At 41.0% G+C, this 26,194-nt stretch overlaps 1 protein-coding gene across 2 annotated transcripts in view; it reads right to left on the bottom strand.

Moving 5' to 3' along the window:
* The window catches only part of SPRED1 (sprouty related EVH1 domain containing 1), an 82,685-nt gene extending 58,304 nt beyond the window's left edge, over nucleotides 1-24,381 (bottom strand). The window contains exon 1 of one of the 2 annotated variants that reach the window (XM_081345873.1): nucleotides 22,946-24,381. In XM_081345873.1, the coding sequence (XP_081201999.1) occupies nucleotides 22,946-22,977 (32 nt within the window). In that variant the 5' untranslated portion in view covers nucleotides 22,978-24,381. Of the gene's footprint in view, nucleotides 1-557; nucleotides 591-22,945 lie in introns of those variants that run through there. The other variant, XM_081345874.1, reaches the window with a different exon arrangement.
* Between the last annotated feature and the right edge of the window lie 1,813 nt (nucleotides 24,382-26,194).

Raw genomic sequence — 26,194 nt, 5'->3', positions numbered from 1 at the left:
TCTCCACTGGCTGGAAATGGATTCTAAGTATTTCAGAAAAAATCTTTTCCTGCCATGCTCAAAGATTCTGATGTATGAACTGGGCTACCTCCCTTGGTAGCTTTTTTGATCCTTCACTTATTTTTATTTGCTCTTGCCAAGATGCCCATAAACTCCAAAATATGATACACTTTCACAACAGGCGGTTGATTGGATGCTTTGAAACTCAACCATACTCCCTCCATTAACCAAGTTGGCAGATAAACCACACAGCCAGATAGATTGATCTGCTATGATCTGTACTCTGCTAAGTAATTCATGAAAATAAGGAGGACTATAAGTGTTCCTTGAAATGGAAGATACTTTCTTATCTATTATTTCTTAGAATACAGAGTTAGATATCCCTCTACTATCACACCTTTGAATAAAAATTGTTCAAAGAAGGGCATCAGATTTCTGCTTATGGAAAGGAGTGCAGATGGGTTATGTTTTTCTCTAAACTGATTTTGGGGGGGGGGGCTTTCAGTGTTTCTGTAACTCTCCCGTATACTGTGGTTGCTCACACTTTTTGCCATTACCTTATGGTCTCCTGCATTGGCTTTCTTTCTTCTTTTCCAAAATATAGTTAGTTAAATATATACAGGCTTCCCGGCTGTGATTGGCGAGCGAGCCTCCCGAGCTCCGGCGGCCGTGACATCAGCAGAAGCGGAGCAAGCAAAAGCGAAGGGGGAAGGAAGTTCACCAGCAGCACCTCGAGCCCGCTCCAAGCGCTGGCGGACGCGGAGCCGAAAGAGAAGCAGCATCTCTGCGCGCCCGGGCTGCTGGGGTGAAGTTGCAGCCGCCGCACCAACCAGCTCCTATTTACAGCCACCCATCCGAGAGAAAAGCGGCTGTCGGTGCTTCGTCGGCCTTGATCCGGGACGCAGCCTGACCTCCCCTCGTCCCGGGAGACTCTCGCTTCCCCCCACCCCCCACCCTCCCTACATCCCGAGCCTTCCAGATCTTCGCCTGCCTACTCGCGAGCAGGCATGTTTTCCAGCCAATCCGGGCCTGGGAGCAGGGCGCCGGCGGCACGTCCACTTTCCCCGCACTCTCCGTTCAGACGGCGCCCTTTGAGCCTGGAGTGATGCGGACGTCGGAAAAGGGCGCCGGGCGAAAGCAGCGAAGCGGGATCGCCGCGTGCCCCCCACTCCTCCTCCTCCTCCTCCTCTTCTTCTTCTTCCTCCTCCTGGTCGGCTTGACACCCCCATTTCGGCTGCTTCGCAAACTGCTTCCTCCACCCCACCCCACCTCACCCCTCCCCGCAAAAGATGCCGGGGTCGACAGCGTTTTTTCTACCCGGAACAAGCAAACACGCAGGCAACCCTGCACTATTCAGCTCAGTGAAGTCACGCTTGGTTAAAAAACAGATTTAATAATAATAATAATAAGAAGAAGTTGGGCTGATCAAATGTTTCAATAATGACTGAAGGAGGGCTGCTTGTACCTTGGTCTTTGTGCTGGTGTCTTGACATGCCAATACACTAGTACGGAAAGCTGCCGTTCACTTTCGGGGGGGAGGAAAAAAAACACAACAACACCGCACGCTTTCCGCCCCGAAAATCAGCTGATCGGGCGTTTCAAGCCGTTTCAAGCGTGACTTCACTGAGCTGAATAGTACAGGGTTGCCTGCGTGTTTGCTTGTTCCGGGTAGAAAAAACGCTGTCGACCCCGGCATCTTTTGCGGGGAGGGGTGAGGTGGGGTGGGGTGGGGTGGAGGAAGCACTGAACGGAGAGTGCGGGGAAAGTGGACGTGCCGCCGGCGCCCTGCTCCCAGGCCCGGATTGGCTGGAAAACATGCCTGCTCGCGAGTAGGCAGGCGAAGATCTGGAAGGCTCGGGATGTAGGGAGGGTGGGGGGTGGGGGGAAGCGAGAGTCTCCCGGGACGAGGGGAGGTCAGGCTGCGTCCCGGATCAAGGCCGACGAAGCACCGACAGCCGCTTTTCTCTCGGATGGGTGGCTGTAAATAGGAGCTGGTTGGTGCGGCGGCTGCAACTTCACCCCAGCAGCCCGGGCGCGCAGAGATGCTGCTTCTCCTTCGGCTCCGCATCCGCCAGCGCTTGGAGCGGGCTCGAGGTGCTGCTGGTGAACTTCCTTCCCCCTTCGCTTTTGCTTGCTCCGCTTCTGCTGATGTCACGGCCGCCGGAGCTCGGGAGGCTCGCTCGCCAATCACAGCCGGGAAGCCTGGGGGAGACCGGGAGCCAAGAAGCCAGCCGCCGCGAGTGCTGCGAGGGAGCGCGGCGTGGCGGGCGGCTTTTTAAAGGGAACGCCGCCCCCTTTTTAAACTTCCCCTCCTCCTCCGCCCAGCCTTTACTCTTCTTTCCTTCCACTTTCCGGATTAGGGCTGGGGAAGGAAGGAAGGAAGGAAGGAAGGAAGGAAGGAAGGAAGGAAGGAAGGAAGGATTTAGAGAGGAGGGAAAGGGGAGGGAGGGAGGGAGGGAGGGAGGAAGGAAGGAAGGAAGGAAGGAAGGAAGGAAGGATTTAGAGAGGAGGGAAAGGGGAGGGAGGGAGGGAGGGAGGGAGGGAGGAAGGAAGGAAGGAAGGAAGGAAGGAAGGAAGGAAGGAAGGAAGGAAGGAAGGATTTAGAGAGGAGGGAAAGGGGAGGGAGGGAGGGAGGGAGGGAACAAGCAAACGCTGCCCCAAAACTGGGGCGTTTCAAGCCATGGCTCCTCCGGCAACAGTCGCTTAAGCTGCAGTTCATCCGGTTCCCCCAGCCTTTCCAAATATTCCAGGCTGGAGCATTCACTCCCTCCGCAGTTCCTCCAGCCATTACGAGCCGTTTCTGGTTAAGTTCAAACAAATACAAGCAGATTCAAGCCGTGGCTCTTTCCGCCCCGAAAATCAGCTGATCGGGCGTTTCAAGCCGCGGCGTTTCAAAACGGCCACAATCTCCCGGCAAGACCTCCTCTGCAGTTCCTCCAGCCATTACAAAGCAACTCTGGTCAAATTCAGGCCGTTTCGGTCTAATTCAGGCAGATGCAAACAGATTCAAGCCGCGGCTCTTCCACCCGAAAATCAGCTGATCGGGCGTTTCAAGATGCGGCGTTTCAAAACGGCTACAATCTCCCGGCCAGACCTCCAGCTGCCTCACCTGACAATCGGGGAGGGGAGGGGAGGGGGGGAGGAAGAAACCAGCGCACCCTTCGCCCTTTTATTGTCGCAATCGAAGAGGCAGGAGAATGCGGGGTGGGGAGGGGAGAGAGAGAGAGAGAGAGTAGAAATCCCTATTTTCGGAGCCGAGAAGAGAAGCGCGGCTACAGCAGTCGCTAGAGTTCCCCCCAAGGGGGCAGAGAAAGAAGAACTCTCGGAGCGTTTCTTTCGTAAATACGCGCGCAGGCACACACTCGCCCAGCCGCGCGCTTCGCCCAGCTTCTCGCGGGGAGTTTGCAAGCCCTTCGTTTCTCTTCAGGGCCGTCAGAAGGGCGAGCAAGTCTCTGCCCTGCCCTGCCCTGCCGTGGGGGTGGAGAGCCAAGCGCGCTTGACGTTCCTGGAAACGAGAAGGGCCTGCGGAGACTGACACCAACCCGAGTGCCCAAGCGGGTCTTCTCAGCATCAGGCAAAGTAGCTCACATGCAAAACAAGCCCGGCAGAGGAGCCGGAGCAGCTCCGCTGCTGGGGGCGCGTCTCGGCCGGGCCTTGCAGGATCTGGGCCGGGCGCCTCTGCTCGCCGCTCCGGCTCCTCTGCCGGGCTTGTTTCGCGTGCGAGCTACTTTGCCGGCCGCTGCTGAGGGAAGATCTCTGGAGAGGAGCATAAGGTGAGCTGCTGCATTTCCCAGCCTCGGCTTATACTCGAGTCACCAACTTTTTCCATTTTTGGGGGGTAAAATTAGGGGTCTCGGCTTATATTCGAGTCGGCTTATATTCAAGTATATACGGTACTTTTGCACTTATCACTGATTCTTTCCACTCTCATTTTGGGAGTGTTGGTCGGATATGGGAGAAAAATGTTAGCTGCCGGTCCCTTGGTCACTCAGGGAAGCAAAAAATTCCCAGTGCTACCCTGTGTGGATGTCACCCAAAAGTGCTGCTTAGTTATGGTTTTCAATACTGAGTTCAGTACATTGCACTGCCTACTACACAATTCTGTTGCTTTTTCCAGCTCTTTGGGACAGTTTACTGAATACAAAAATCTGCATCGACTGAATATTGCAAAGCCTTCTTCTCAAATTAATTCTCAAATCTCAGTGGCCAGTTGTAAGATTAAGGTAAATGTGATCAACTCTTTGTCTTGGAGGTTCTCTCTGAGAAATTCTTGAATTTGCTGGGTTTCAGCAGCCTGATTTTCTACCTTCAGATATTTCTCCTTTTCTTTCAAATCTTCTCCTCCAGGAGGAACAGAAGATGTAAATGGGATACCACTATTCTCTTTCAGAACACGGAACATTGGTGGTTTCTCTCAAGGAGAAATCAATTCTATTTTGTTGGCATATAAATATGGTGACTCTCTCGGTTGATTCTCATTTTAATAAATATTATAAATGACAAGACAGAAGGAACACAATATTAAACTGGTCAAATATGAGAGCAAACAAGACCAACAGATCCATCCATCTAGATCAGCCTTCTGAATCAGTTAACAAGCTAAACAAAAATGCCACCCCCAATTTTCTTCATTCACCATGTGTTTCTTCTACAATGATCAGAAGAAACTAAGCATTTCATATTTCTCAGTAAGGATTTCTTAGTTGAATTTGATGAATAGGACCTGCTGTCATGGAAGATTTCTGAATGAGTAATTTCAAAAGCACATATACTTGTGCAATTTGAGGTAAGAAAAGGCAATTATGAATAAAGCAAGGTAGTTGCTGGTAATTATTATGCGTTATTCAGTTTTAAAGCAAAGATTATTGCATGTTAATCCTGAACATTTTTACTTTGATTTTGATCCCAACAATTATAATATAATTTGTTTTCAAGTACATGATTAAAATTACAGCCTGAAACTTTTTTAATGATAGGAAGGAATTGTGTCTTTTCACCATACATGTCATGTTACATTCTCCATTCTCAAAATTAACTTAGCCTTTGCTAATCTGAAAGTGAAGTTAACTTGCAGCTTGCCACAATATATTGTGTCACACAAATAGATAACACAGAACTCCAGAAGTGCTAGTCTTACTACATAAACTATACCTAATGAAGGAAGATTATAAGATTAAGAGTGGTGGTGGCGCAGTGGTTAGAATGCAGTGCTGCAGGCTAACTCATTGCTCACTCCAGGAGTTTGATCCTGACCCGCTCAAAGTTGACTCAGCCTTCTATTCTTCTGAGCTCAGTAAAATGAGGACCCAGATTGTTGGGGGTAATATGCTGATTCTGTAAACTGCTTAAAGAGGGCTGTAAAACACTATGAAGTGGTATATAACTCTAAGTGCTATTGCTATAAACTACACAAATCTTACTAAGGTTTGACATAATATACAAAATGTACCTTTACTAAACAGAATTTAGATGCTCTTATCATTATAAATAAACAGAGGGAAGTAGAGCATATTCAGTTTCTTTTCTAAAGCCTATCTAATACAACATCCTTACAACCATTCAAAACAGAAGTCATATCTCTGCCTTCAATATGGACAATATTTCTTTGGGTAATATAACCAAACTGTTAATTGTACCATTTTACTGTCACAGTATTCATTTTAACACAACACAGTATTGTTGAATCAAGGAAATGGGATTTCAGAAACTAATTTTAACTGGATTTTATACCCAGTTCCTACCTTTTATAAATCAGTTTTCAAAAAATAATTTAAAAATATTGTGGTCTATTTTGAGGGAAGATGACCTATGAACAAATATTTAAGCCAGACCCAACTATATCACACTATGAAAGAGAAAATTAACATTTACTACTCTGCACATGTGTGTTAAAACACTTGGCCACTCCTAATAGTCATACTTTTCCTGAATGAATAAAAATACGTTGCATAATTTTTTCTCACTTAAAACAAAGTCCTTTTTGAAATGTAACTTCATTCTTAAGAAAGGAACATTAGCTACACAAATATTATTTATCTTTCTATGCTGTCTTATGACCAGATTTGATAGATTAACATGAAGACTGTAAAGCACGGGTGTCAAACTCACCATGTCATGTGACGCATCGCGACGTATTGTGACTCTTTTTGCATTGACGACAATGGGGTGGGCGTGGCTTCGGTATGATGAAACCGGCCCGCGGGCCGGCAGTTTGACACCCCTGCTGTAAAGAAAACTTCAGCAGTAGAAAGGCCTTGAAGTAGCATGATTCCAGAAAGAGAAAAGGATGCAAAAACCTATTTTGACCTTACCCAATCTTCATAATATGCATGTCACAGTTGAACATATGTATCAGAAGGGGACAGAAAATAGCATGTTCCTTTCCAAACCAACCCTTCAGTTTTACAAACTAAGAAGCAGAGAAAGAAAGGAAGCAAAAGATTCCTTTCCACCATATGAGTGCTATGTTTTTTTATGGCCTGGAAAATGCATAACTCAAGCTTAAAAAATTAATCCCCCCCTCTTCTCTCAGTAACCTAAGCTTTCCTGGCAACTGTTCCCCACAACTCTGCCAGATTTAAATCTTCTCCTCTCCTTCCATGAAAAACACATAGAAACAATGCACTCTTTTTGCCCAAGCTCTGATTTTATTTTATCTTCATTATTCATATAGATGAGACATAAACTCTGTGTTTAAATTTGAGGGATTAAGAGTAGCACAAAAAATATTTTAGTGGGAAGAAGTGACTAGCTCCAAAGAAAGTCAGCCCACTACTACTGACCAATGCTTAAAAGCAGTGTAGAAGCTTTATGCAGTGTACAGTTTTTATAATTTAAACTCGGAGCTTGCCACTAATTTCCCAAATAAAATTATGATGAAAGTATCCCTCTATGACAGATTGGTTCTTATTGTGATTTATTTGCACTCTGCATACTGATATGATTCTGAAAATCAAAGGCACTTATCAAATACTACTCCACTTATATAATTGGGTTTCATCTTGAGTCCTTATTTCAGATTCATTACTAATGTTGAAGGTTAGACAAAAAACCAGAGCCTATATATTATAAGACTCATTAACAAGATTAATAAAAAATAGGAATGATTTCTTTTTCATGGAAATTGAATTGAATTAGAACTTCCTCAATTAACTTCTATAAAGCAGGGATGAATATCACTATCAAATTTAAAAGCAACATAGTCATATTTAAACAATATTTTTCCACTCACAAGGGTAACAAGTCAGGGCATAGAATCTTTTTCACAAGCAACATAGAAAATGGCCCATGGGCTGCATGTGGGTCTCGACAGCTAGTAATGCAACCCCACAAGATTGTAAACTTTTAACATTATGCACCATTATATACATTAACTATAAATTTTATATGCAACTCAAGGCAATTCTTCACTCAATGCAAGCTCACACAAGCCAAAAGGTTGGACAACCATGTTGTAGAACAAAAAAACACACATCTGAACATATGCAACAAAACATAGATCTTTGGACACCAATATTAATAGTTCTATTTATTTTACTTAATGGAGACCCCTCAGTTCCATTCAGGCTCCTCTGACTTTATTTTAGTGCTATTTCATTTATAGGTGTTTACCCTATTCCAACATTCCTCTGTTGTTGCATTTGACTGCTTTAAAAATAAACCACACTGAGGGTCTCTAAAAAGCCAAAATACAGAATATAAACTACCACCAACTTATTTCAGTATTTTAGCTTCTGTTTAGCAGACTTCATTCCAGATTTCCCATATCTCTATCTTTAGTTGAAAACTGTAGCAGTCAAAAACAAAATTATAGCAGTCAGAAGGTGAAATCAATCTTTTAGATCAGGGGTTTTCAAACTTGGCCCTTTTATGACTTGTGGACTTCAACTCCCAGAATTCCTCAGCCAGGCCAGCTGTAATTGCAACAGTTGGCACTCAGGCCCTCTCCTATCCTGAGACTACCTGTATTTGTAAATCCTGACACTCAAACTATGTAAGATACCTAGTTGGTTTCTCCTCGTTTATTTGCAGTGTTGATTAACAGAGATAGGTTAGCTTATCAGGTTAACCACGGTTTCCTAAACAAATTTTAGTAGCCTGGTCATAATGCTGAACCACAAATGTCTTACAAACAACAGCTGTGTTCACATATCACCACTAAGTCCAAAGCAATCAAACAACATTATGGACCCGAACAATGTGTGAAGCCAGTTATTGATTTAAATCAAAAACAGCTGCAACAGGTTGGGGGGGGGAATGGGAAGGAACCCTCTATTTTATCCATGTGTGTCTAGTTATTTTATCACACAAAACACAATTTCTAATTTGCTTTGGTACTTATACATCAAAATACACAGAGACTTATTTTTTTACCATACAATAAACTGCTCTTGAGTTTTCAGTGTAGAAACCAGGAAATTGTGACTGTGAATTCTTGTCCTGTCTTAGGCATGAAAGCCAACTTTGGGCCAGTTGTCTCTCAGGCCAACTCACCTCACTGGGTTGTTGTTATAGAGAAAATAGGAGGAGGAGGAAGGGATATTAGGTATGTTTGCTGTGCTGAGTCATTTCTAAAAATAATAAACACAGGGTAGAAAAATCTAAAAAAACCCATTAAAATTAAATGATAGATGGATCTTTTGTTCCAAAGGTAGCCTGTTTTTCAGTCTGAAATAAAAGAGCATGTTAACAGCCTTGCACAGCATTCAAAAGTGGTGTTTTAGAAAATGTATTAGCATAAATAAAACAACCTCAAAGTGTTAAAACAATCAAGTCTCTGGAAAGCTGAGGTTGCTGTTTTGAAAGATATTCCCAACAATTTGCCCAGACAATAGTTCCATTGGGATCACCAGCAAAGTAAAGCGTCTGTTCACACAACACATGGAGAAAGCTGGGGAAAACTTCTAAAGCAGTGACATAACTCTTCTAGGGCACACTGCTACTTACTTTAGTGGTAGTTTAAGGACAGCTTCACTTGTACTAATACACTTTAATGTCTTAAAACCTAAGCCAGTTGAAGGGGACTTAATTATGGTTCCATTATTCATCAAATCTGCATACCTTATTAATATAGACACAATAAAACATCAACAAGGCACATTTATTCCCCCCCTATTTTCCCACCATGCATGCAAATACTTCCGTGGGCTTTTCCTTATTTATTCAAACAAGTAACTAGACATTCATTCTGCAGCAAGAGAAATAGGCTTTCCAAGTTGCTAAGGCTTTTAAAAAGCAGCAGCAATCACCTATCAGATGTATAATTGCCCCCATAATACCCTACAACTTTGCAAAATGTTAAAAGTTATTTATTATAGCCAACACTGCGTGAATATTGGTATTGTGGACTTTCCCCAATACTTCCTCCTCTTGTACAGTATGTTCCAAAAATCTGCTTGAGGTACTAAAGCAGATTTGGAAGAACACAGAAGAGTGGAAGTATAAAGGCAAGCTTTTCTATTGTCCGATACAATTGCACCAGAGACCCCAAGATTTGATTTATATCCTACCATTCACTTAGGAGATCAAGACAACATACACAACATTTTATGTCTGCAACTATAACCATGTGAAATAGAAGGGACTGAAAAGAGTGTGGTTGGCCCACGTCACATGAATAACAACCTCTATGGGTGAAGCTGGACTTCAACCAAGATTCTCTTTGGTACTAATGCAACATCTTAACCATTACAGCACGTTGACATTTTAATCTCACTGCATTTTATCTCATGACTTCATACTCCATGGTAAACATGCATTAAGCCAAATTTATTTAATACAAGTTACAATGTAAATATTATTCTATGGGAGGCTATGTTTAAAAACTGAATTTCTCTTTGTGCTTTGTGCCCAAACTATTATAGTCTATTAACTCACTGTTAAATATTTAATGGAAGTCTAATACTGTTAGGTAATTTTATACTTTGGACTTTTACTAAATAGGTGAGGGGGACACTAACTTCTACCCTACATTTCTATTATTAGTAGTACCACCACTGGTTCAATTCCATTATTGTCTATGACTTAAAAACAAAAGTGTTATTTTCAACTTACTTCCTTTAAGAGTCTTCTATTTTTTCCTAACACAGCTTCAACTGTTGTCTACTGTCTTTTGAACTATTAAGTTTCTCAAGCCAAACTCAGCTCCTGATTACTATATACTATATGTAATCGACTTATAACCATTTCATTAATGTTTGAAGTTACAATGGGACTGAAAAAAGGGACTTATGCCTGTTTTTCACACTTGCAAACACTGCAACATCCCCATGCTCATGTGATCAAAATTTCGATCCTTAGCAATTTAAATGTTAGGCTTAATTGTGGTCGCAAATCAAAGACTACCTGTCTATTAATATATAGACATTGTCACAAGTCCTCTTATCAATAATTCAGTAAACGTATGCCACTGCTTTTTAGAGGCTGTTTCTTCCACCATTCAATCTAAGAACCCTGCAATTTCTTGATACTTTTGAATAAAAAATGACATTTGTGTGGAAATAGAAACCATAACTTCAATTCCCATTTGAAAGCAGGACAAGAAGCAATGGATGGAAACTAATCAAAGAGAGAAGCAATCTAGAGCTAAGGAGAAATTTCCTGACAGTTACAATTAATCAGTGGAACAACCTGCCTCCAGAAGTTGTGAATGCTCCAACACTGGAAGTTTTTAAGAAGAGACTGGACAGCCAATTGTCTGAAATGGTATAGGGTTTCCTGCCTGAGCAGGGGGTTGGACTAGAAGACCTCCAAGTCCAACTCTATATTATTATTGTTGTTGTTGTTGTTATTTCTGAAATCTGACAGGGGAAGAAACTTGTAGCAAATGTACTCTACATTCTTGCATTCCAATTTAATCTGAATAATAATTTGCAGAACTTTGATGATATGAGGCATTATTCCAGAATGTTAATAAATATTAACACAGGCCTATCGATCTCAGGCAAAAAAGGCTAAACAATGTATATTTTTACAGTGAAAATACATTTGTTTAGTAGTGCATTGGGACAACACAGCAATTTTTTAAATCAATTTTGTATCTTCTTATCTAATATTGACAATATTTTTTTTAAAATAACTATTTTGCAGATATCTCCCACAGGTAATGTTGTAACAGTAGCATCAGCAGTATAACACATGTATATGATACTTTGTCAGAAACCATTTCACAGTCTGAGTTCTCACATACACTAAGTCACAGGTCTGCAACCTGCGGCTCCGGAGCCGCATGTGGCTCTTTCAGCCGTCTCCTGCGGCTCTCAGTCCTCTGCCATGTGCAGTCAAAAAAAAAAGTTGGACTAAAAAAGTTCAACCAATCAATTCAAATATGCAGGGTAGGTGCATATCTCGCCTTGGCTCCACTCTTCAGTCAAACCCTGTTCTGCGCATGCTTGCATGTATGCGCATGCGCACATATTTTTCGCGGCTCCCAGTTTTTCATTTTGTGAGGGAACCGGTTCCGAGTGGCTCTTTCACTGTTTCAGGTTGCTGACCCCTGCACTAAGTTATTGTTTAACCATAGCTCCATGATTATCTCTATGGATCATAGGAATAATAAAATGACCATGCTTTTTATAATGAATTATAATTGTCTGGACTCAGGTCATACTGTGCACAGAATGATAGGCAATACAATACTAAGCTAAAGAAAACAAACCTTACCAGAGCTACCTGTTGTAGTAACCCAGCCACATATTACTCATGGAACATATAGACTGAGAGATTACAAATTCAGTACATTTTAAGAATCACTTACTCAGCAGCTCGTTTGAACCAATTATGGAAAAGGCTGCATAAGACATAAAGGTTTTATGGACTGTTTCATTCCATTTTGCATTTGTGTACCAGTAACTGATAAACTGTAAAATCAACATGACTTATTATGTTTCATTCTGTAAGAAGAAACAAGACAAAACAAAAATCAGTTAGCAGAGAGATTGCAACTCACAAAACAGGGACATTTCAAACTGCTTCCTTGAACTAAGCATACCAAGAAAAATCCAGTCCTCATTCTCTAAGTTTAGATGCCATCTCATTATACAAGGATACCTCTTGACAAAAATTGTTTTTAAACACCGTTTTTTTAAAAAAGATTTATTTATTTATTTAATATGGGTAGTAAGAAACAAAAAAATATACCGGTAGTTTAAATCATAACAAATAAAATTGATGGGTACTAGAGAATCCACAAAACACATTATACCCCTCTAGGTGGGAAATCCACCTTATTAGTTACAGCACCTGGGGAAATATGTATGTTGTTTCCAAGAGAGGACTCTCAAGTATTTTATCTGAGCATGTAGGACAGATAAGATTCCAGGGGAGAGATCCACTTAAAAGAGGTATTGAGATATTGTGCCTGCAATCTTCTGTAATTCTGCTAAAGGTAAAAATATAAACTTAAAAGATTGAAAAAAATATGTTTATTATCAACTTATTTAATATTATTATATTACGCAAAACTATGCAAAGCTGGGGTAATTTATAAAATATCGCATTTCTACAAACTTAATATCTAAAATCCTAAAAATCAGCTGTTTATCTGGAACCAATAGAATACATTCCTCTTTCAATGTAATCTTCAGTTTAGGTTTTTCTAAATAGGGGTGCTCCACGATACAGTTTTCTTATATCTGTGGCTGTATGTGCAGGACACAATGGTGTGTGCGTTCAATTAAATATCCAAATACCAATACCGATTGCTAAACAGGAACAGCTGAATGACAATGTGTATAGTTTATATAGTTTTATTTTTTTAAAATACAAATGATTGGACGATTTAGTTCAATCACCACTTTCTATCTGCGTGCATTAAAACCCATTTTCAAAGAATAAAATTGAAATTGAACTTCAGAACTATTATATCTAATTTGAATGTAATATTCCTATCTGAAATAAGAACACAATTAAAAATCAAAATGTGTTTTCATTTCACAAACTGAGTACATTTTGACAGTATATTTAATGACGTGAATCTAGTAGGAAAATACGTATCAAAATACTTTTTATACTTGTACTGTAGTACATTTTATTTAAACATAAGTTTTCAGTATCAGTCACATGTAAAATATTAGCAATTCTGGATTTCTAGTTTTAATATAGTTAATTAAATGTGAGTTACAAGACTTAAGATTTATTTTATGCACTCTTGCTGTATTTTCATTTAATGGCACAGATACATGATCTGCATCATAAACCATAGTACTAGAAAATAGAAATTAGGAAATAATTTATCAAAAACAATTCATTCATAAAACCAAGGCAGAATTATTGTACTATATTTGCACAGTACAGGGCAGAAGATCAGTGCTGTGGTTTTCAAAAATATAGTGCATATATTTTATAATATATTATATAATAGACATTTAAAGCCACAATAAATTTAGCCATAAAATTGTATTCTAGTGATAAAAGAGTTGATAAAATGCAGCATGAACAAAACCAGGAAGTGATTGCCAGAAGAAAAGCAAATATTCAATCGGAACTGCCTTTACCCAACACATGTAATAAATGATAGAGATGGGGGGAAACAGGAAGCCCCTACAATGGCCAAAAGAAACAGGGATTGGAACAAAGAGGATTATGTACACATACACCCATTCAAATGCCATGTAAAATCTTAGCATTTTAGCATAGTGTTGAGTGCTGAGCTTTCCACGGCAAGGAAATGCCTGGATTAAAGCAGTCCAGCAAGTAAGAGCAATCAAAGTTTTACAGCTACCTTTGCAAGATTGTCTGTTTACATTTGAAATACTTCTCCATTCATTGATTACTGCAATTTAGTAGAGACAAAGACAGCTACATAAATGTTCTCTCACTACTATAAAGCTTGGACATTTTGCAAGAGTTTCACAGTTTGAATGCTTAGTCCAAAATGTTGAACACACTCATCCTATCAATATTGAGACAAATTCTTTACACAGCAAGGAGGAAAAATAGGCAACTACAATTTGTTCAAGGGCCAGCAATAGCTGAAGCATCTAAGCCCCTTACATCTTCACACGGAATAAAATAAGAAAACACAACCAATTAATCAATCTCTGCAAACTATTAACCAGAAACCCCTCAGCACATCAACTGCCTGTTGAAAAAAACAATCCTAACAACCCTCTTTAAGTCTCATTTCCAATCATGAAAGCAAAAAGAAAGTCCCTGAGGAAGATATGCCAAGTTACTATGAACTTTCTCCAGGACTGGTGACTAGAGATGCAGTACTAGAGGCTTTCCCATAGCAAGGTCTGCTGCTACTAATTTGATAGGAAGAAATGGGCCTCTGACAGGGACTAGAAATAGCCATAAGACAGGTCCCCATCCTTTTGGGCACCAGGAACCGGTTCCGTGAAGAGAGGTTTTTCCACAGACCGGAGAGTGTGTGGTTTTATGTGCTGCCTGCATCCCACGGATGGGGCTTTGCTTGTTTGTGTGGACCGGTTGCTGGCATGGCGCGGCCTGGTACCGGTCCATGGACCGGGGTTGGGGACCCCTGCCATAAGATACTGCAAGCCTGCTATTCAGTTTGCCAGCCACTGGTTTCTACAGAATAAGTTTAAAAGCCGAAAGCACCAGAAGGGGAAGAAATAATAAAAGTACTTCCCTTGAATCATGGTAGGACTTTAGGATCCCTTGATAATGAACCCCCTGCTACCCTGCTAAAATGAATTCTGCAGCTTGATCCCCAGAGCAAGCAGGCCAACACATTACATCTGGTTACTAATGAACCAAGGTTAACTCTAATCAAGGTCAGACTTCACTATAAAACAAACCCTTCTTTTAAAATAGGAGGATCTAATAAAATAGTTGATGAATTTTACAAGTAGACAGTTTTCCTGGAAATATATTTATGTTCAGGCAGCAATAAAGTTTTGGTAAATATCGAAAGAAAAAAAAATAATGCTACTGCCCTTGGTTTTAAAACCAAAGGTGTGTACAAAGCTTGTTCATGCAAATAGACCGAAATGAAAGCACTTCTTATTGAATGTAACTGTAATTCAACTTTTGATAGCTGGATTGCATTTCATTTTATTACTATATGCAGCATGACCCATGTTGAACACCACCCCCTTAACAAAGAAATCATCATTCTGCAGCAATACCTTTACCTCTGTTGTTTGCTGAGAAACCTCCAATCCTAATAATATTGTTAGCAGATCAGAGGACTGCCCAAACTATAAAAAATCATATTAAATCTACTGGGGTTTTTTTTGTTTTGATAAGTAGCTTTTATAAGCAACTTTATTTTTCAATGCCCTAGGCATTGAATACTTAACTGAATGTATTTTTGCAAAGCTTCTATTACCTGACTTTGGCTTGTTAAGTATGCAGAAATGTTTCCATTGCCATAGCAACATTGGGTGAGCATTTATAGGTGTGTGAGGTCCAGCTTTGAAAAAAAAAGATGTTTAAGCTGATGGTATAAGGAATGAAATGGCATACTTCAGTTCATTTATTAAACATGAACATAGGCTTTAGATTCAGACCATAAGCAGGTTCAGAATTTAGTTTTTCATTATGGCTGAATGCAACCTTGCTCATGGTCCTGGATTTGAAGGATGAGATATCAGATGATCAATCATTTTTAAAATAAGTGAATCTATGTTTCAATGGCAAAATTATTTTAGCCCAGAATTTTAGCAGCCCTTGCTAGACAGTTGGAATATCAGTAGTCCAATAAACCGTGGCAAGTGCCTTTTATTTAGCATGCAAAAATCACTTGGCATTGATGACATAATAAATTTATTTTTCCCTTGGATTATTTTTGCTTTCCCTTTTTTAAAATATGGAAGCCTACCTTATTAAGTTACTTGAAATCTACACCTAAAAGAGTAAGATTGTTCTAATTAAAGCAGTTTTAACACCACAGTAACTTCAGCTAATTTATTTGTGGCATTGAACAAGAAAGGCTGCAAAATATAGTTTACAATAATAAAAATAATATTGTTATGTCATTTTTAGCCATACAATGGCTAAAAAGAAAAGAAACCAAGCCTGTCAATTCACTGTGGCAATGAAATTGATAATGTAGAGAATATATATTTTAATCAATCAATCAGAATAGAGCTGGAAGGGACCTTGGAGGTCTTCTAGTCCAACCTCCTGCTCAAGCAGGAGACCCTATACCATTTCAGATAAGTAACTATCTAGTCTCTTCTTAAAAAACTCCAGTGATGAAGCACCCACAACTTTTTATGTTTGTTTTATCATAGAGAATAAAATACAGAACAATATAACAAACAACATGTAACAAAACAAAAACATACTTTCAACCCTAACCACAACAAAAAAAGAAAAAAAAATAGTGTACAAAAAAGGAGGAAAAAGTGGTCAATTAAATTTAACGCTTAACATATAGAAGGCATGTTAAACTGCCAGCCCTCGGGCTGGATACGTCACGCCGAAACCGCGCTCACCCCATTGCCGGCAATGAGGAAAAGGTCCTGATACGTTGTGATGTCGCGGGTTTGACATGCCTGACATATAGGATCCACCCTGGCTAAAGGAAAACACACACAACTTCTGGAGGCAAGCGGTTCCACTGGTTAAATGTTCTCACTGTTAGGAAGTTTCTCCTTAATTCCAGGTTGCTTCTCCTTGATTATTTCCATCCATTGACAAAAATGGATCCTAGGAAGATAGAGGTATATAGGTAGTCTTCACTTAACAACTGTTTGCTCAGCAACCGTTTGAAGTTACAGTGGTGCTGAACCAATAGTACCTATGAGTGCTCCCTGAAGTTACGGTTGTTGCAGTACTCCTGCGGTCAGATGAACAAAATTTGGGTGCTTGGCAGCCCGCTTATTCTTATAATTGCAGGGGCACTTTAACTCTCCCCTCCCCCCTATCTCCTCCCCATCTGTGTCCTTTGGATGCTCTTCAGTGGCACTCTTTGGCTACAACAGCAAACTGAGGCTGAACTAAAGGCCTAGGGCCTTCAGCAGTCTCACCTCACCCACAGTGCTGCAGGCTTCTACTTTAGTCTCGGGTCCACCAAGGAACTCCATGCTGCAGCCATCTATCCCAGCGCCACAGCGCAAAGCCTCCACCAACTCCTCAGGCCCAGCTGAACTTTACCGTCATTCTCCCATTGCTGACAAGCCTGGCCCCATGAAAAGCAGCTGATCGCTATGCCAGGCCTTCTTGCCAAGGCTGCTCATACTGTTGCCCAAATAGTGTTTGGAGAATTTTCCAAATCACATGCACCATTCTCACAATGCTTTGGAAAGTTGTTGAGGTCTTGTAAAAAGGCCACACTCAACTGTTCTCCAATTCGTTCGTTCCATGCTCCTGATGCTTTGAGAAGATGATAGAGATCAGCTGGGTGCAGCAAGGTTGGTGAAGTGCAGCGTGATGGGCACTTTGTGTTGTGACCGGTGCTACAGCATAGGATTTAAGATAGTACTCCATGGCAGCAGCACTGGGGCTGAGGTAGTGGCCCAGGAACAATGGTGGCCAGCTGAGACTGCTGAAGACCCAGCGCTGCCACCACCAAAGAGTAAATGCTGTGTCGGGCAACCAAAAGGGAAGTGATAGAACGGAATAGGCAGGTGAGGGGAATTTAAGAGGAGCAGACAAGGCTCCTCTTACCAAGGCTGAGAACTGAGACAAACCAAGCTGAGAATGGCTTGGGTTGGATTTCCTCCTAATGACCAATGGGATTCATTTAATAGTGGCAATGGAGTCTGTCGTTGCTAAGCAACATGGTAACATGATTGCACGCTTTACGACAGCATTGCTTAGCAACAGAAATTCTGATCATGACTTTATTAATCTTTTTTTATAAATAAGAAGCCGATGGTCTAAAATGAAAGATTTATGCAACAGCTATTTTAGTGATTAGACTCAAAGGATCAATATGGCAAATTCATGCTTTTTAAAATTATTTAATTCCTTTTAATGAGCCAGAATGTTTTAAACATGACTAATTGAAAAAAGGCATTTTGCTCTTTGCATTTATATATTAACTTTGCCCTAAGAAACTAAAGACTAATAGATGGTAAAAACATCCTGCAGGAAAGTAATGGCGAAACAACTTCCACAGCGTCATCCAAAAGATAACATGGATATGTCTGTGTTGTTAGCATTATGCTTTGCTGCGCAAGGCATTCAAAAATATTCATGTGAAATAGAAGTATGCAACCTGTGAAGCATGTATGGTGCTCTTAGCACTGTGAAATGCCTATTTTGAGTTCTTTCCACACTTTGTCATTAGGAATTAAACTTGATTTGATAATGATTTGAATTTACTTTCATTTGAATTGAATCAGTCCATATTTATACTACAAGTTTAAGTAAAACTAAAGACTTGATGCACAGTCCTATCAATATTCAAAAGTAAAGTTTACAATATTCAGTGTGGTTAAGGGATGTTTGGAATTGCATCTCCAACAGCAGTTGAAATCATACTGGGCTATATCACCACTCTAGCCTCTATATGCCATTTTAAAAAAGAAATATTTAAATGTGGTTAAGATAGTATTTCCTATTTTATACCTTTGTAGAGGATATTCATAAGACTCTTACCAATATCAGAAAAAAATGATCCCATGTAAAGTCTTGATGGGTTTTCAGAGCCACTATAATTCAAGGAAGGCACATTTCAAATACAAAATAGTAAAAATAAAAGGGGGTTATGTAGGAATATCATTGTCAGAGGTCAAAGCTGAGCTCTGCTTTGAATGCCAAATTTATATATGCCAAATATTCTTAAAAATTTTGTGTATTGAGGTGTTTTTCAGATGCAAAAAAGGTTACAACATAGTACTAAATTCAGCAGGGTTTCTTCCAATATTTACAAAGATGTTTGAAATTTTAAAATTTTGCACCTCTAATATAAATGTTCCTTTACAATAACAACTAAATGAAATGACACATATTGATGCTATTTATAACCTGCAATTTATAGCCTCATTTTCCTCACTTTCAAGCTAACAGGTCATTTTTTTCCCCATTTATTTTTTCTTCGGCTTATACTGATTTTCGTGCTACTTATCTTTTACCTTTCCTCCTTTCTAATGTTTATGTTATTTTCATTTTGCAACTTATTGAGTAAACCTTTTTTCTGAAGACATCTAGCAATAGCTACATTAACAATAGTTACAGTAAGGTTTAAGTTGTCCTTAATATTAGGCTTATACATGTCCTTAGATTTTAATGTTTGATTTCTTTTTTAAATATATATGTATAGACATACTTTTATGACTCTAAGCTGCCCAGAATTACCCTATGGCGAGATGGGAGACCAATAAATGTTATAAATAAATATACAGAGTTAAGTACCTTCTCTCTCCATATAATGCAAATTAATAGTCAATGTAGATACATGTGTGAGTATATAGAACTTTTCATTTGTCTATATCATAAAAAGGTATACTGATGTATTAAATGTGATTTTATACATATGCTGATATTTTTTATTGGAAGTACTTTATTAAGTACACAAATCCTTGTATTTTAAATCTAAAACTTCATATAACCAGTGCTTAAGACACAAATATTGTCAATGTTAATTTAATTTCACTATCAATGTAATTTCCTCAATATCAATGTTTTAGTTCTTCTGTAATGTACAATAAACACTTTTTTAAAGTCATGTCATAATAGCTGGAGCATAAAATCAAGAAGCATATACGGTATGTAGGCCATCGACCCAGAGATGCAGCTGGCAAAGGCTACATTAGTTCCAACCTACGACAGCAACTCAAATAGCTGTTCCCATTTTAAGATATTTAGTTCTTTCATTTACCCTCAGACCTTTGCCTGATTCTGAGCCAAATCCTCCCCAAATAACTACTTTAATACGCATATCTGACCCTTAATAATAAAGGCAGACTTTCTGGCACATTGCAAAGTCAAAGAGCAAACTCGATTGAAATGAGAGCAAGATCTGCCCTTTCACTAATTGTCAACTGTATATGATGACAGTATACAAGGCCTGCAACCAGGCTTATGTGAGAACAACAAAACAGTAAGTATTTTTGCTGAAAGAATAGGGAGGGAAACAGTTACCATTTTAGTTGCTCATTCATACCCTAAGAGTATTATACTTTGGTAATAAAATGTTTTTTTAGGAATAAAGTCTGAATTAGGATGGCACTTTGGGACAGTGTGAAGTGAAAACTGAAAATAAACTAGTTAGGGTGTGCGAAGGTGGATCTATATTTTTGAAACACTTTTTCTAAAATGACCTTCACAACATCGATTATTATTGAAATCAACAGTACCATTTTAACTTCATAAGCAAAAGTATTTAGTTGATCTGCTGCTTACGCAAAAATATTAGCTTCTAATAAATCCAATGGTCGAATAGTAAGTATGAAAACTGCCAATAGTATGACCTCAAAAGCAGTATTTTTTTAAAAAAAATCACTGCTATGATCTGTATATTTAAACACAAACAATGCAAGCTTGAATTAGCAAATATTTGTCAATTCTGTTCACATAATGCATAGCATTATTCAACCATAAAATGCTTTCTCTGGCTGAGTAAAATGTTCTGGCAGTTCTCTGTTGTCTTTTAAAAAAGCCCTGTGTAACTACAAATAAATAGCCATAAAAGTAAAAATAAATGCTCACTGGAAAATATTACTGGCTCTCCATGGCAAATTCTTTGGATGAAGTGTGTATGTTTGTGTGTGTATGTGCACACATACACATATATTTTCATTATATTAGAACCTAATTCTGCTAAACTGTGCCTACTAGTGTTTCATATTGGTTGATAATAGATCCATACTTTAATAGCAAACTGGACAATATAGGTATGTGCAATTCAATAGAATATGAGCTTTTGAATGCAAAATTTATGTACATTAATGTTAACTACAATCAATGGTTGCCACATTTCAGGGGAAAAAAGCAGTCTTTTAAGTATGGATGGCAGTAACTACTAACAACCTATATAGCACTTTTAACTATAAAGTATTCTCACAAATCAGCAGAATTATATGACCAACAGACTAATGACACATGAAGGGAACAAATCTGACAACAACCAAAACAGGATCTTCTAGCATTTTCTTCTGCTTTGTTACATCTATATGTTGTAAGAACAAAAGAATAATGAATGTGCCACAGAAAAAAATCTTTTCATCAACATATTTTACATTATAATCATTTTCTTTCCCTGAATTTCAAGTGTTGACGAAAACATTTATTCTTACAACATTACAGCTTACTGAAATGATTCACTGACAATTGAGAGAACCATAAACACAACTATTTGTTAAATTAAATTTTCATTGACAAATATATTAACATTTCTGAAATTAAAAGACTGTATATAGTATGTCAGCTAAGAGCTGCAGAACTGAAGTCAAGCATTTTAAAACTTGATTAACAACCCTTTAAGTCACTTTCATGCTATCATTTGTCCCTCATTTACAATTACTGTTAGATGTGCCATATCTTAAAAGTGAAGTACATACTGAAATATTCTTCACTTTAAAATAAAGAACAGCAATTCCCAGTGGCATTACTGTTTTACTGAAATTCCCTTAAATTTTCGTTTCAAAGCATACTACTTTCTATGCATGTCAGCAATGCTGATATACATAGTAAGATGTAATATCTTCCTCAAAATAAAAATCAGGTTTGATCTGGAAATTGCTCCATGTAGACATTGCACTGCATTGTGAATGGCCAGCCAGGTATTTTATGAATGGAGTGGATCACGTGCTCTCAGCACTTCCCGAGCTATTTCCCACATAACAGTGTCAACAACCAGAGAAGCAGCATTTTTCAACACAAGAAACCAGAAAATCCTAACTCGTGTACCGATTAATCTTCTTTTTCTACCATTCTACAAAAAGTCCACTCCCTGTCGAGCAGGACCAGCAACGACAAAACGTGGCGTAGGTTTTTTTTTATGAATGAAAACTGTGGTATGCAAATTAGAACAATTCACAAAAAAGAAAATATGGCGGCGGCTGCTTCCCTCGCAGTTCTAGCAGTATTGCAACACTTCACCTTATCAACTGTACTTTGTCTATTGCAGTCTAGGTTCATCCCCTGTCGTTTTAGTTTAAGAATAAAGCACATAGTTAACAAAAGTAGTAGTTTCTGACTGACCCATCTTAAAGGATTATTGTTTTATTTGGAAGAACATCTGCAAGTGACAAGTGCCCCTTTCCCACCAAGCCCAAGAAATGTGTTTCACATTTAACTACCGCAGACGGGGGGGGGGGGGGGGGGGAGAAAGGAATTACCACCTCACCGGAAGAATTTTTTTTTCATAATTCGAACTACATCCAATAAATAGTTATTCATTCCTTAAAATAACAGTAACTATTGAAAAGGTAGGTGTCACAGATAATGTCAACATTGTTCATTGCTTAAAAGAATAGGGAAAGTTCAGGATCTGTGCCAAGGCTAACGTGCTTTCCAATATTTGAAAATTGCTATTCTGCAAACACACGAATGCTATAATACAAAAACTGCTCATTTGGGAATGAACTCGAAGAGCCTTTCTAATTATAAACTGATTATTGTAAATATATGAAGCATCCTCATTCCAATTTCTAGTTAATGGAGGAAAAAGTCTCAGCAGCTCATTACAAAATTAAGCTTCAGGGGAAGGTTTAACAATATTTATACGGACTGACTGACTCATCCAATTAAAATTCAGGGCCAGTTTCCTACAGGATGAAGCTCCCACACTTTACTCGAAATATAAAACATACACATGAAAAACAGATTAAATCAAGAGGCGGAGTACAGGCCCTTGCTAATCCGGGATAAGCACGAACAAACTCGCCCTCCCTCCCTATATCCCAGACTGCCGTGACTTTCCAAAAAGCAGCGAATAAAACAAGATTTCCTACAGATAAGTAGGCACGGACAGACATTTCGGCTAAAGAAAAGCAATGGGGCAATGGGGGGGGGGAGGAGGTCATCAGGAATACACCGCTCTCTTTAACTAACCGATTCCAGTAAGAGGGGAAAGGTAACTTACTCATGGTTAGAATTCGCCGTCTCTTCGTTCATTTTTTCCTCACCGAGATCCGAAACCGGGATGGAGCAGCACCGACGCGGCCAGGGCGCAGCAGGAGCTCACCAGAAGCCCTACCATTGTTAAACCCCAGATCTAGCCCCCCTTTGCACCCTTCCGCCAGAGTGGCCTCAATCCTCGAGTGGGGTGGGAGGTAAAACAGCAGCCTTCCAATCCACCTCCAGAGAGACTCAGACTGGCTCTAGCGGGGGAGGGGAGGGGAGGGGGGGGAGAGGGAGAGCCGTCAGCGGCACCGATCGCAGCTTCTACTTTTTCTTTTTCTTTTTTCGTTTGGAAAAAAGCGAAAGGAGCCTCTTAGCCGCAGCGCAGCTCCCGACCAACGTCCTCGTCTGGCTGCAGCTGCACCCGGACAGGAGCCCACATTGCCCGCTACTGCAGCAGGTCCTTCATCCTCCGCACGCTGGCCTTCGCTGCCGTGGCTTGCCGCTCCCTCTGCCGCCAGAAAGGAAAGGCGAGCCGCAGAAATTCCTCCAGACTCGACCAGGACCGGCGGGCCCCAAAATCGCCGAGCGCGCGAAGAAAAGGGGGAGAGAGGAAAAAAAGAAAGGAAAGGAAAAGGAAAGGAAACGAGTTCTGGGAGCAAGCAGACGCCACACTGGGAGAGGAACTAATTCAGCCCGGAGCGAGAGGAAGAGGGAGGAGGGAAGGTGAATTTAAAAAAGAAAGAAAGAAAGAAAGAATTAAAAAAAAAGAAAGAAAGAAAGGGGGGTGGTGGTGTATTTTAAAGCAGCCCGGAGACGAGGGAGGGTGGATGCGTCACCAGCAGCTGGTGGTTGAGAAGGAAGAAGCCAAGCGGGCGGACGAGCTGGACTCTTCCCCCTCTCCGGAGCAGAAGGAAAAGCAACTTTAAGCAACGGCGCCCCAACCCCCAGAAGGAACTGCGGCCCTTTCCCCAGCGCCTGGCTGGCCCCCTCCTTCGGGAGAACTGGGCGGAAGCGTTGACTTTAAGCTCCTTCCGCCGCCAAGGCTGGGAAGGCAAGGCGGCGGTCTTCGCCAAAGGGCCGGCGGGGGGGGGGGAACCCGCTGTCCGGGGAATGGGTGGGAGCCCTCGGCTGCAGACTGCGATGGGGGCGGAGGGGCAGCTCCAGCCTACTTCTGCTGCACGCAAAGGAGCCCTTCGGTCTCTCTCTCTCTCTCTCTCCCCCCCCAAAAAAAGTGCCACGGAGCAGCACGCCGACCCGGCCCCAGCTGCTCCACTCTACTTCGTAGCGGGGAGCAGTCGAGGAGGGAGTAGAGCTACTCTTCGTTGCCCAAGCCCACGCGCGAACACCCTTGAAGGGGAGTAAGCGACCTGCGCCCCGCTCCCCGTCCGGCAAAGCTCGTTATAGTATCTTAGGCGCGCTTAGTTCGGGTAGTGAAGAGGTCTTGGGAGTTAAAAGAGTACGTTGCTTTAGCGCAGAGGGAGGGAGCGAGCTAGCTGGCGCTCTCCCTCTGGTTAAAGAGGCTTAGGTAGGCCCGCGCGGATCGGGCCCTGAGCCGACTTCCCAAGGAGGAACTTGAGAGGAGGCCGTGAGAGGAAAGTCTGCTCCGGCGATCGAGCTCGGATTGTCAGTTTGGCGAAAGCTCTCCGGTGGAGCTTCTCGAGTCGCCGCCTGCCGACGCGGCAAGAATTTCTCTTGATGCGGAATTGGCTTTCCCGAGACAAAAATGAGAGCGAAAACACAATCCGAATCAATTCTCTAAACCAGGGGTCTTCAAACTTGGCCCTTTTATGACTTGTGGACTTCAACTCCCAGAATTCCTCAGCCAGCAAAGCTGGCTGAGGAATTCTGGGAGTTGAAGTCCACAAGTCATAAAAGGGCCAAGTTTGAAGACCCCTGCTCTAAACCCCGCTCTCATTCCTGGACGGCCATTTGATTTCTACCGCCCGGGGTCTGGTACGAGCTAGTTTCCTGAAAATAGTTCGTCCTTCCCTCGGGGTTTTTTTTCTTTTTTTTTTTTTGGGTTGTTGAAGTGTTGCACGGTGGAAGCGGAGGGATATCTGGTGTTCTACACAATTCAACACGCACCCGCTTTTCTCCGGAATGGGAAGGTGGGGGGGGGGGAAACTCTTGAGAGTTTGAAGCAGCTGAGTACTTCATGTACCCGGGGGTGGGGGTGGGGGTAGGGTGAACGGGAAGTCAGGGATAGTGGAGCAGAGTTTTGCAAAAAAAAAACAAAACAAAACCGTATTCTCTTGAAGTCCTTCCCTTTTGTCCAAAGCTGGGAAGATTTTCTCACCCTTGGGACGTAAGCGACTCTTTCCCATTCTGTTACACAAGCTACTATTCTATAAACCTGTGTCTTGCCTGGAAGCCGGGGCAGCCGGCTTGGATCATGCAATTCAGCCAAAAATTGCTTTGCTCCGAAGACGAATGGTGCAATGTGGACCAGCCGGGACGATTAAGTAAATAGTATCTTTGATCTGAGATGAGCAGGACGCTCTTAATCGTTACGCAATGTTTCCCTACGCTCGTTGAGTTCCCTATCCCGGGCATGCATTCCTGCCTTGCATTCCGATTTTCATTCAAGTAACCAGCATTTTTCTCTCCTCTCCCCACGTGGGGTTGCGAGGCGTTTCTCAATTTCTACAGGAAGTTAGAATTGAGGAGGCTGCTAAAGGTTGGCATGCATTTCTAAGGAGTGACTGAAAGAATACTAAAAATCCTCGCAGCATTCCTAATGTGGTGTTCATTTGTTTCCAAATCCCCAATCTCTGGATATGCTGGGTATAAATGCTAGAGACTGTGTGTAGACCAGTCTTCTATGATCTCAGCAACTTTAAGATGTGTGGATTTCAACTCCTAGAATTCCCCAGCTAGCATTTTAAGATATGTGGATTTCAGTTTCAGTTCTGGGAGTTGAAGTCCACACATCTTTAGGTTGCTGAGATTGGGAAACACTGGTGTAAAACAATGGATTTGAGAAACTTTCCACCTGTGGTCTTAACCATGGAAGAGTCATGCCACAACTATTTTCCTACCATGTTCTTATGATGTGCTTTCATCTTGACTCCAGCCTGTGAGGAAGACTACTATTTGTGATATAAGTCACTTGACTGTGATGTGAAAATGGTGTTTTCCTTCTCTAGCTGATGGCATCTGAGCCCCAGCAGCATAGTAAGGTATATAATTTCTCACGCTCCACTGCCATATGTTGGAGGCGAAGTCCAGTTAACCACAAGTAGTTGAGATCAGGGAAATGTTTATTAAC

Source organism: Vipera berus, assembly GCF_964194415.1.
Source record: "Vipera berus genome assembly, chromosome: 1".
Taxonomy (NCBI): Eukaryota; Metazoa; Chordata; class Lepidosauria; order Squamata; family Viperidae; genus Vipera; species Vipera berus.
This window is presented reverse-complemented; position numbering and strand designations above follow the sequence as displayed.